Below are 11,357 nucleotides of genomic sequence, written 5' to 3' on the forward strand. Positions count from 1 at the left end.
CCAATCATCACAGAGACGTAAATTACGTGATATTAGTTTGAACGTCTGCCGCTGCGCTGATAATGTACCAAGTACTTATGAGTAGGTTTTACCAAGCAGATTTACCAAGCTGTCATTCAAACAGTATATATACAAATTTAGGGAAAACAGCCTAAGCTGGATATAGGCTACAGCAGTCGGCTTAATTAAATGGCACAACAGGCAGCTCTCTTTTAACACAGACTTTTAAGAAGGGATGGATGTTTGTTTCAAGTGATAGGCCAGGTAAGTGAAATTATATTATCTTGCTGAATGTATGTCGTTTTCTTTACGTTTTCTGACTAAAAGCAACCAAAAAGCCATTTTAAAGTGGTTAAGCAAATTATAATAATAATAATCGGCAGGGATCCCAGACCAATACAATTAGTGTGCCTCCTCTATTTTAAAACCCACGAACCGCCACTGCCTATGAAGTACAGTTTGCACAATACACCTATGTGTGACTGTAAATGTCTCTGAGTTTTGTTACCATTCTGTGTCCATCATCCGCTATTTCCAGCACTTAATCAAGCCACTCTTCTTTAATACATGATGACGTTTTATTTCACATCATTGCGTTTGCATTGGCTCTCGATTTGGCTATGTCGTCCGTAACCATTCAAATATTCGGTTTCTACAGCGACTCACGGTGCGTTCCAAACAGGATATATCGCCCTCCAAAGGGTACTTCGGAGTGAAAACAATCATGGCCGCCATATTGAAGGGTCGTTCCAAACCGAAGTGCTCAAAACTGGCCACTTCAAAGGGCCCTTCGGAATGAAGGATTTCGAAGGGTACAACTGATGGACACTTCGGGCTCCCATGATCCTTTGCGCAGATTCTTTGCATGATGACGGCGCCTCCGTGTGGGCACATGATGATGACGCAGAAGGGCACTTCAAGAAACAGTTGTTTGGTCCCCTACACCCTTCAACCCTTCGAAGCTCTCACTCCGAAGTGTAAACCCTTTAAAGGGATTAGGGCATAGGGATGAGCCCTTCCGAATGGAACGCAGGGTCATTTGGCATTCACCGGTTCTAACTCTTTCCAGTTTCGCTTTCGCAAATGGCTTTCCCAACTCATTTATGCATGTGCGCGTCACATTATTTCTTCTGCGCGGCCGTGCAAGCGCAGCTTAGAGGGAACATTGCTAATAACTATATTACAGTAGTTAGTGTTTAGTACTGTTTACATTCAGACAAACCTTTACACAGCTGCATTGTCCAAGCTGTTTCTTGGTTTTCAAATCTTCCATTTTCAGAATAAGGCCCTCTATATTGTAAAGGCAGGCAACACACGGTCAGGTAAACGCAGGAAAAATACAGACAGCTTTTTGAAAAACCCATTTCACAACCCAGTCACTTTTAACTTTTATGTGATGATTTCTCTCCCTGTTTTCTTGGACCTTTTCATCTCAAGTGTTACAGTGCTTTTTTCATGCTGTCTGTCTTTCAGGCAGACATGTCGGTGGAAGCGATGAGGCAGCACTTTCAGGAGTCGTCTCTGGAGTATGTTTGCAAGCTGCAGGAGATACAAGAGAGGAAGAAGTTTGAGTGTGTCGAGCCTGTGAGTGCATGACCCTTTGTCCAGATTGTCATTTAACTTGATTAATTTCACCATTGTTTGCTGTCTTGTTTGCCTGTCGACAGCATCTGATATGCTGTCACTTATCACAAAAAAAAGAAAGGAAACACATTTACTGAAATTCACTCTCAATGCAGCTTCACCAGAATAAATGTTACAAAAATAAATTTCTGTGTATACATATACACTATTTCATAAGTATTCAAGTTGTTGTGTGTAATTTCTGCACCACTAGCAGCACCAAACAAAATAGCAAAAATAAGGGCTATGTTCAGAATTAAATAATACTATCTCTTTGGTATGTTGTAGGCAAATATTATGCAAAACTGATTTAAAAAATAAGAATTTCTTTACTTATAAAATGATAACTGGACACTATGTACATACAGATAAGTTAAATCATAAAAATATTGTCAACCGTAACCATATATAAAGTACCATTTGAAAGTTTGGGGTTGGTAAGATTTTTTTTTTTTTAAGTCTGTGAAAGTATTTTATGCTTACCAAGGTTGCATTTATTTGACCAAAATACTGTTAAATATTATCACAATTTAAATTCGTATGACAGTAATATTTTCGTCAGGGCAAAGCTGAATTTTCAGCAGCCATTACTCCAGTCTTCAGTGTCACATGGTCAACATTTCTTATCGTTATCAATGTTGGAAACAGATGTGATGCTAAGTATTTTTGTGGAAACCATGAAACCTTTTTTTTAGGATTATTTGATGAATATAAACAACTTTCCTATGATATAGAAACTTTGGTAACACTTTACTTGTCTTATATCCTTTATATATGATGCATTATAAAAGTAGTTTTAAATGCATCGATTATGCCTTGAAATGCACCCTATAATGCATTGTATGATCTCGTGAATAATTGTAACTGCATACATTATAATACTTATAATATTTGTTGTTCCACCTTTAAAAAAAGTATAATGCATTAAAACACATGGAAAACAACCCTACAAATATTATAATGCATTTTAAATTTGTTTACAATTATTTATGAAAATATGTACATTATGAATACATTTATAATGCGTTATACATAAAGGCTTTAAGTAAAGTGTTACCTAAACTTTTTAAATGTGAAAGTCGTTACGGTCACTTTTAATCAGTTTAATGTGTCCTTGCTGAATAAAAGTATTAATTTCTTTAAAAATAAATAAATAAATAAAACATTGACCCCAAACTTTTGAGCTGTAAGCCTACCTTATATCAAATTATTAAATGAAGTAGAATATTTAGTGAGAGCTGTAGGTGCAGCATGGTTACATTTGGTTCAGTTACCACATACAAAATCCTCATAAATATAGGTGTGTCCAAGCCATTTACAAGTGGAGCAAGTATTCTTACTAATTCATTCACTTTGTGCACACACAATTTGATAGATTGCATAAGCAAATTAGTATCCTTTATATGGAATCTTAAGCAAATATTTACCTGATATTTACATTGACTTTTCCAGTTTACGAACACCTGTATGACTTTCTACGTGAAACTGTTTTTTGCTTTGAATTGGATAATGGATAGAGATTTAGACATTACGACTGATTATATAAACTCGAGAATATTAGTTGTCATTTTTTTCATTTCTCTAATTCCTTTCTTCCCCCTCTCTCTCGTACAGATGCTGGCGTTCTTTCAGACTGTATTTACTTTCTATCATCAGGGATACGAGTTGGCCAAAGACTTTGACCATTATAAAAAAGCCCTTCAAATCAATATTCAAAATGTAAGTAAAAATTTAATAATGTTTTTGACTTTAAAACAAAACTGTAGATCTATTTTTAAATGATTTATGTAATATATATTCCATTTTGTTTCAACATTTTTCAATGCATATTTCCAACAACTATCAAATACTTGTTTGCCAAGTACATTAAACAGCTATAGATAAATTTTTACAGTGATTCTCCCAAGATTTATCAGTCTTCTTCTGGTTAACACTATTAGCTTGCAGAGTGACATGGAAAGAGAGTTACTGAGACAGGATACAGCAGCTTTTTGAGAGGACCAAGGCTTCCAAGGGAAACTTAAAGGCCTTTGTTTGCATTGACCTTCCATTGTTTAACTTCTAAGTCGGAAGTTTGAGAGCCGACTTCCCTCCCCTGTCCTATTTGATTGGACCACGTCAATATCCCCACTGGTGTTTTGTTTTTAATCAGTTATAAATCAGTTGTGATGGTCAGGGTCAGAGTTCTGAGGATGTATAGCTTGAAAACATGGGTCTTAGATTAGCATGATGGGATTTTTAGAATGCACTGGGAAGTTACTCATCTCAATGGATTCCCAGTTACCAGGCTCTTACAGAATCTGTAGATCGTCATTGTTGATTTTGTTATTATTTTATGTCTGTGCCTCTGCTTTCAGACACGGAGTCGTTTTGAGGGCACACGCTCTGAGGTGTACGAGTTAATGAAGAGAATCAAAGAGTCGCCACAGGAATACAGACAGACCAGCCCCATCAGTAGTGAGGGCTATCTTTACGTACAGGAGAAACGTACGCAAGATACATTTTATGATGTAACACTGGGGTGCCTATTATCTTTTACTGACTGTCATGTCATGTGTCCTGTGCTCCTCTGGTTGCATTGCTGATAGCCATTGCTGTTTCCACAGGACCTCCTCCTTTCGGATCCAGCTGGGTGAAACGCTATTGCACGCTTGTCAAAGAACAGAAAATTCTGCACATGAAGACATTTGACCAGAGATCAGGCGGGAAGCTTGTAAATGATCATCACACTTGACACATTAGTCATGATAATGGCATGGTTCATAAAATATAAATGTGTAGCTGATCTGCTGTTCACAGAATGTTCTGTATCCATTCAGGGTGAGACAGAGTCTGTTACAATCAAGTCTTGCATCCGCAAAACCACAGACACTCTTGACAGGAGGTTCTGCCTAGACATAGAGATCACAGACCGGTATGTTGGACACGCATCCCCAGCTGTGATGGTAACTGTGAATGAATGTAATGATGCATTTCTGATTCATAAGAAATCAGGTCATTTAATTCAAGATTATTACTGACAATCTTTTTCCTAATTTGGTGTTCCCAGTCAAAAATGGCTGACCTTTCAAACATTTCTTGTGAATCACTCATTATGCTATATTATCACCAAATCTTGGATTTAATCTTTTTGTCTGAGATGCATAAGCTCGGATCAATGAGGCCTACAATCAGTCAGCCAAAGAGAAATACAAAACCTGTGCTAATTAAAACAGGGGAAATAGTCCCCAAGAACAATAATTATCAATTTTTGGGGCAAAGTCAGTAAGATTTAGTACAATATGATAGCATGATAACTAGTGTTTTGTGAAAATCCTCTCCAGTCAAAATGACTGGAACACAACATGAGTGTTAAAAAAGTCATGTTTTAGTCACTTACTCTGACTCATCTGTAAACTGATATTCTTCAAGTGGATTTTTGCTTAAAATAGGAAGCACACTTAATTATTCCTTTATGATTGTTATTAGAGAATTTCATTTTAGATGCTACACTAGAAATGTAAACCCCCTCTGAAACTACTGGGTTTAACATGAGTGCGCGAGACAAATTAGATTCATTGGCGCTGAATCTCATACGTCAGAGGGTAAGGAAAATCCAAATATTTTGATCATCCAGGCTACACTAAGGACCCTCATTAATCAAAGGCAAAGCTGACCTGGGCAGAGTGTTATGATGAACGTTAATCATGTTCATCTTGAGGCTGCTTAGTGGAATCTTTTCAGTGGTACATCAGCACATCAGAATGTTACCAAATTAGGAGATGAATCAATCTCAATGTGAATATGAATTTGACTTCTAAAATCTAATGTATTTCCAAGTGAAAATGAGAAAATATAGGCTGGGATGTGATTTTAGCTATTTGGAATTGATTAGACACTTAATAGGCACCTTAGAAGTACGTTATATATATGTATGCATGTGTGCATTACTCCTGTTGGAGACTCTCTTATTCACTTTATTAACTCATACACCTCAAATCATGTGCCCACAAAACAACTCTGTCCTGATGCAGGGCATAACCTTAAAATAATAGAAATAGGAAATGGAAAGACGCTTCACTGGTGATACATATTGATAAAACCATTACGTAGATGTTCAAACACAAATCATGCACAATAAGACCAGCAATCTACAATAAAAAAGTAAATTTGAGTTGAGTTTTATTTTGTATGTTGTGTGGTTGTTTGTTTTTCTAGACCAATCACAGTCCTGACGGTCCAGGCACTCTCAGAAGATGACCACAGATTCTGGATGCATGCGATGGGAGGAAAGGAACCGGTGCGTCAAACCTTCACTTCAGCTTCCAACAGCTCAATGACAACAATGACAAAACCTGATTAACTTTTGGAAAGATAGCTTTTATAGCTACTGTTCAAAAGTTTGCGGCCAGCACTTAATTAAGTCATTAAGAAGAAATTAATGCTTTTATTCAGCAAGCATTAAAAATAATCAAAAGTGAAAGTAAAACTTTTACGTAGTTTCAAAAGACTTTTATTTCAAATAAATTCCATTCTTTAGAACCTTTTATTTATCAAACATTTAAACTATTATTATTATTGTAATTATTATGATTACTGAGCACCAAAGCAGCTTATCAGAATGATTTCTGAAGGATCATGTGACAATGAATACTGGAGTAATGGCTGCTGAAAATTCAGCTTTGCCTTGACAGGAATAAACTACACTTTAAAATATATTCAAATAGAAAACATTTACTTTTCAAACTTTTGAACAGTAGTGTATACTTCAAAGTGTTTTAATGCTCATTTATGGTCTTGTTTGGTATATAAATTCTGTGTAGTGTGTTTTATGCTGGTCTGGTTTGTGTTTTCTGATGTTTATCTCTCACACACAGATGCAGTATCTCAACCGGACACATTCACGAGAAAGAGGAAGTGAGGAAACTCAAATTAATATCAGCACTTCAAGTTTGCCTTCAGTTGTAGTGCCTATTCACAAAAATGTTATTACTTGTATGTTTGTATTTATTGCTGGTACATAAATTGTGATGATATTTATGATATTTGTGTATTTCCATAGTTGATGCCCAGTTGGATGACGTGGGAATAAGCTTTGTGAAAAATGCAATAAATGCCATTGAAACCAGAGGTACCTCTACATGTTTTAATATACAAAATAAAGGAATGCAAAATGTTTCAGGCAGGATTTTTATTGTGTGTCAAAAAAAAAAAAGTCCATCTGTAGTAACACCTTCTGAACACTAGAGGGCAGAATGATCTAGCAGTTTTTCTCAGGCCACACCAACAACCTGTTGTGCTTTGTTCAGGATAATACACGAGAAGCTTAGTGTGCTCGTGTTTAGTTGCCCAGATCAGCTGGGATGTGAATAGAGTACCTAACTGCTATTACAAAATGTGTTTTTATTTTCACAGGTATTAATGATCAAGGTCTGTACAGAGTTGTCGGGGTCAGTTCAAAAGTACAGAAGCTTCTCAGTTTAATGATTGGTAAGTTCAGCCTTATTTGATTGCTCTAATTGTTTCTCAGATTTAGGTGATTTACTTTGAAGCCCTATAATTGTTTGTAGAGCCGGTGTCCTGTTGAGTCTCATTGGCATTCAGACATTCATCTTGTCTGGTGTCTGTCTGGTAGTCCCTTTGTCCTGTCCTTTAGGTGACACCTGACTCCATTACTGCAGGCAGGCAATCAGATTTCCGGACACTTTCCATCTCTCTCACTTTTCCTTGATCCTATTTCGCCTCTCCCGAAAACACAACACACACTGATCACCATCTCATACTCTATTGTTATCTTGTCCCATACTTTCTTTCTTTCTTTCGCTCTCGATTTCGCTCGCTCTCCTGCAGTCGTATCATGAGCTGGTATCTCTCTGCTCTGAATGCTAAACGCTGTGTCGAGTCGGCAGGCTGCCTGAGCCCCTGCTGCTACATGAACTCAGCCACTCTAGAGTCTAATAGCCATTAACACTCTTTACGGATCCACTGTCCTCATCTGAGAACAGCCTAAGTCCTTGTAGTTGGCTCATGAACTTGAAACCTGCCAAATATCCAGAGCACAACCAACTATCCATTTCATTTTCAAATTCAGAGCACTCATTCTTCTTTTTTTAAAAGTCTATACAGTTATTATGTAAAGAATTGTAAGATCAGATCAGAGTGGAATGACCAAACAAAATTCCATACGTTCATTTCCAGATAAGTCAGTGCCACGGCGATATAATCATAGTGCTAAATTAAAAGCTGTGTTTGTTTTCTTGACAGACTTTTTCTCACCAAAGTGACTCAGGAGGATGAGCATACATTATGTTGTATTGAGATGTCAGTAGAATGCAAATTGAGTGTTAAGATGAAACCACAGGGTGCTAATAAGATGTCTGTATTGGTGCTGTGATGTGCTCACAACACTTGAGGATCTATTGTGTTCACAGGGACACAGGTTGAGGACTCAGGTAGTTGGCATGTCATTTTAATTAAGCAATAAGTCATGAGAGGCCATGCGATTGTTGGCATGTATTAACAACATTTGCGGAACATGATCAGGCTTATAATAATTTCTCATTTAAACAAAATAATCACACAGAGCCATTATATAATAAGTGTCACATTTCATTTTGCCTTTATTTAGAGTGGTCTAACCACTCTATATTCATTCTATATTCGTGCCAGTAGCATGAATATAGAATGTAACTTTAGACAGAGAAAGTTAAGTAAAAAAAGTATTAGCTTGGCCTCAGGAACTTGAGGAGGGGAAAAAATGCTGCTATATTTGTTTTAATTTTTAACACATTTAACAGCCCATATTAACGATGGACATTATAGAAAAATAAATACTGTTTTTTTTAACCCCCAATTCATAAAAGAAAGTTTCCAAAAAATATTAATTACATTAATAAGAAGAAATATTTATTGTGCATCAAATCAGCATATTAGAATGATTTCTGAAGGATCTTGTGACTCTGAAGACTGTAGTAATGGCTGATGAAAATTCAGCTTTGCCATCACAGGAATAAATTATATTTTAAAATATATTCAAATAGGTAGCAGTTATTTTAAATTGTAGTGTTTCACTGCATTGCTGTTTTTACTGTATTTTTGATCAAATAAAGGTAGACTTCTGCAAGACTTCTTTCAAAAACATTACAAACGTACATGTGTACAGATTCCAACCTTTTTAACAGTAGTGTGTGTACATGTGTATTCCCAGCTGTCTGAGGGTTGAGCTGAGGGTAATGAACATCAGTGTTTTAAAAGAAAGCAGAACAGTGAAAGATTAAATGTTAGTTTCTCTGCTGTTTATGTCGTCAACATTGGACTCTCATTATAATATGTAAACACACTTCAGTTTCTCAGTGGAGTATTAAATAGTGGCATCCCATCGTCATTATAGGCATGTTTGTCAGGGAGTTTAAAACAGGTCAGAGCAGGCTGAATTCAGTAACGTGGCTGAATACAATTGGACTTCAGATTTAAGACAGGGAATATTTTCATGCCTTTGCATGAAAATGGCACAAAACGGTTCAGACTGCCTTTGTTTTTCGTTTTGACTTTGAATTGACTTAAATGGCTAACATTTTGTACATATGTGACCTTAGACTTTTCTGATTGTCTGCTGTGTTCTATAAAAACTCACTCAGACATTACCATGGTTACAGCTAGCCAGACAGAGAGGTGATTGTCAGTGCTTCGGTTGAATTCTTCAAAAGTGTCAATGTGTTAATGACTCTTTGTCCATCAGGAACGTATTTACAGATCTAGATTTACGTGAGCAGTGGTACAACAAAATGATGTCTGCCCTTCATATCGTCCACTCCCTGGCCTCAGACCTTTTTACCCATCTTACTTTCTTTATGTCTTTCTCATTGGTCTTGGATCTATACTGATCAAGTCCTAATCAGGTCCCTAATAAGGCAACATTATAACTATCTTAGAAAAGTTTTACCATGAGTTTATCTTTTATTTATGCACCTTTCAAATACGTTTTGTGCTTTTTTGATTGTACCATTTTTCTGTTGTCCCAGACATTTCAAAATACACTACCATTTAAACGTTTGGGTTCAGCAAGATTACATGTTAATAAATTCAGATAGAAAACAGTTCAATTCAATTTTAACAATATTTCACAATATTACAGTTTTTACTGTATTTTGATTAAATAAACGCAGCCTTATTGAGCATAAGAGATGTCTTTGGAAAAAAAAATGACTGGCCCAAAACTTTTGAACAGCAGTGTTTATTATTACAATTTAAGACTTAAAACATTTCTAATATTAATGCAAAAAAATTGTGACCAACATACAACTGTGGCATTATTTATACCACAGTTATAGTTTTTGCTATAGTTTTTAAAGATCATTTGAACTTGAATTCTTTATTGTTTTGTGATCGGTAGATGAGAAGAGCAGTGGAATAGATTTAGCAGCCAGTGAGGACTGGGATGTCAAAACCATCACCAGTGCTTTAAAACTTTACCTGAGGTGAGTTTAAACTTTCTGCATTCTGTTTCTAATAAACAGCATAGTTTTTGTGTGTGTGTGTGCGTGTGCGTGTGCGTGTGCGTGTGCGTGTGTGTGTGTGTGTGTGTGTGTGTAAATGGTCCTTTCACTAAATGTACTGATTGTAATTTGACAGAATACATCATGCCCCTTCATCCTTAACCCATTTGCTTCTTTCAAAAGAAACTCCGGTGTAAAACTAAATTCATGTGGGAACCCTCAGAAAGAAATGTATGGGCCTCTAAATTTATGAATTGAATTGAATCTCAAATAATAGTATCAAGGATAAATGAGTTCATGTGAAATATGTCCGTTTTTTAATGATTTGTCAGATTCACAGTGGGACTTTCTTTTCAGTGGCAAAATATAATTGTATGCCGTTTTATTCAACATTTAATTAATACTGCATTTAATTAATTTCTGTAATTGATGTGTCACAATAGAATAGGACAAGACAGTTTTGTAACGCAGCAGCAGAGTGTATGTGTGTTTTGAGCTTGTACTCCTCTACAAGTATGAATGATATTGGTGTGCTGGGCTCATTTTGGGCTAACAGTGCTGGGACATGTGCCAAAAACTGAGCGAAAGTACCTTCAGATGAACTTGGTTATCACAGTGTATGTGTGTGTTTGTGTGCTCATCTAATTTCTTGCAGTGATCAGCCACATTAATCATAGTGTTGTGTATATAATAATGCCCAATAAAGCCGATAAATCTCTCCCTCTCTCTCTCAAGGAGTCTTCCAGAGCCACTAATGACATACGAGCTGTATAAGGAGTTCATCGTCCCTGCAAGTAAGGTCTTTGTCCTTGCTTAGACGATAATCAAGCAATACCCAATCAATTACTTGACAAATGCCATAAACTTTGAATATGTGCATGTCAGTGAGAGAAATGTTTATGATTTGTGAAAGTCTAAGGTGGGGTTTAATGCTTGCTGAATGTATCACTGAATTAAATTTCAGTGAAGGACTTTCAAATTATAAAAATGACATCAGCAGAGATGTGTTAGAGGAGGTTGTCGTAGGTCTGGGAGGTGCTATAAGTCAATAATGGCAAGCCTATTAATGCTACATGTACAAAGGCAGAAGATTTACTAATTAGTTCTTTTGCTTTTATGAGGGCCATGTGTACAGAAATGTATTATATTCAAGTTCTCCTGGAGCAGCCTGGGGTTGACCAGCCCTGGACTTTAACCACTACACCTCACCAGCCTATACTATTATGCTAGCAGAATGCTAGAGCTAACGAGCCGTAACTG

The 11,357-nt window shown here is 36.5% G+C and overlaps 1 protein-coding gene across 1 annotated transcript in view; it reads left to right on the plus strand.

Moving 5' to 3' along the window:
* Nucleotides 1-11,357, plus strand: part of LOC107671381 (rho GTPase-activating protein 10-like) — a 76,101-nt gene that overhangs the window by 42,816 nt on the left and 21,928 nt on the right. Inside the window, exons 6-16 of the mRNA XM_016464298.1 lie at nt 1,474-1,584; nt 3,238-3,342; nt 3,981-4,110; nt 4,230-4,336; nt 4,443-4,537; nt 5,821-5,902; nt 6,480-6,519; nt 6,665-6,733; nt 7,018-7,092; nt 9,995-10,079; nt 10,833-10,891. Coding sequence (XP_016319784.1) covers nt 1,474-1,584; nt 3,238-3,342; nt 3,981-4,110; nt 4,230-4,336; nt 4,443-4,537; nt 5,821-5,902; nt 6,480-6,519; nt 6,665-6,733; nt 7,018-7,092; nt 9,995-10,079; nt 10,833-10,891 — 958 coding nt within the window. The remainder of the gene's footprint in view (nt 1-1,473; nt 1,585-3,237; nt 3,343-3,980; nt 4,111-4,229; nt 4,337-4,442; nt 4,538-5,820; nt 5,903-6,479; nt 6,520-6,664; nt 6,734-7,017; nt 7,093-9,994; nt 10,080-10,832; nt 10,892-11,357) is intronic.

The sequence above is a fragment of the Sinocyclocheilus anshuiensis genome, unplaced genomic scaffold, assembly GCF_001515605.1.
Source record: "Sinocyclocheilus anshuiensis isolate Anshui unplaced genomic scaffold, SAMN03320099.WGS_v1.1 scaffold145, whole genome shotgun sequence".
In the NCBI taxonomy this organism is placed as follows: Eukaryota; Metazoa; Chordata; class Actinopteri; order Cypriniformes; family Cyprinidae; genus Sinocyclocheilus; species Sinocyclocheilus anshuiensis.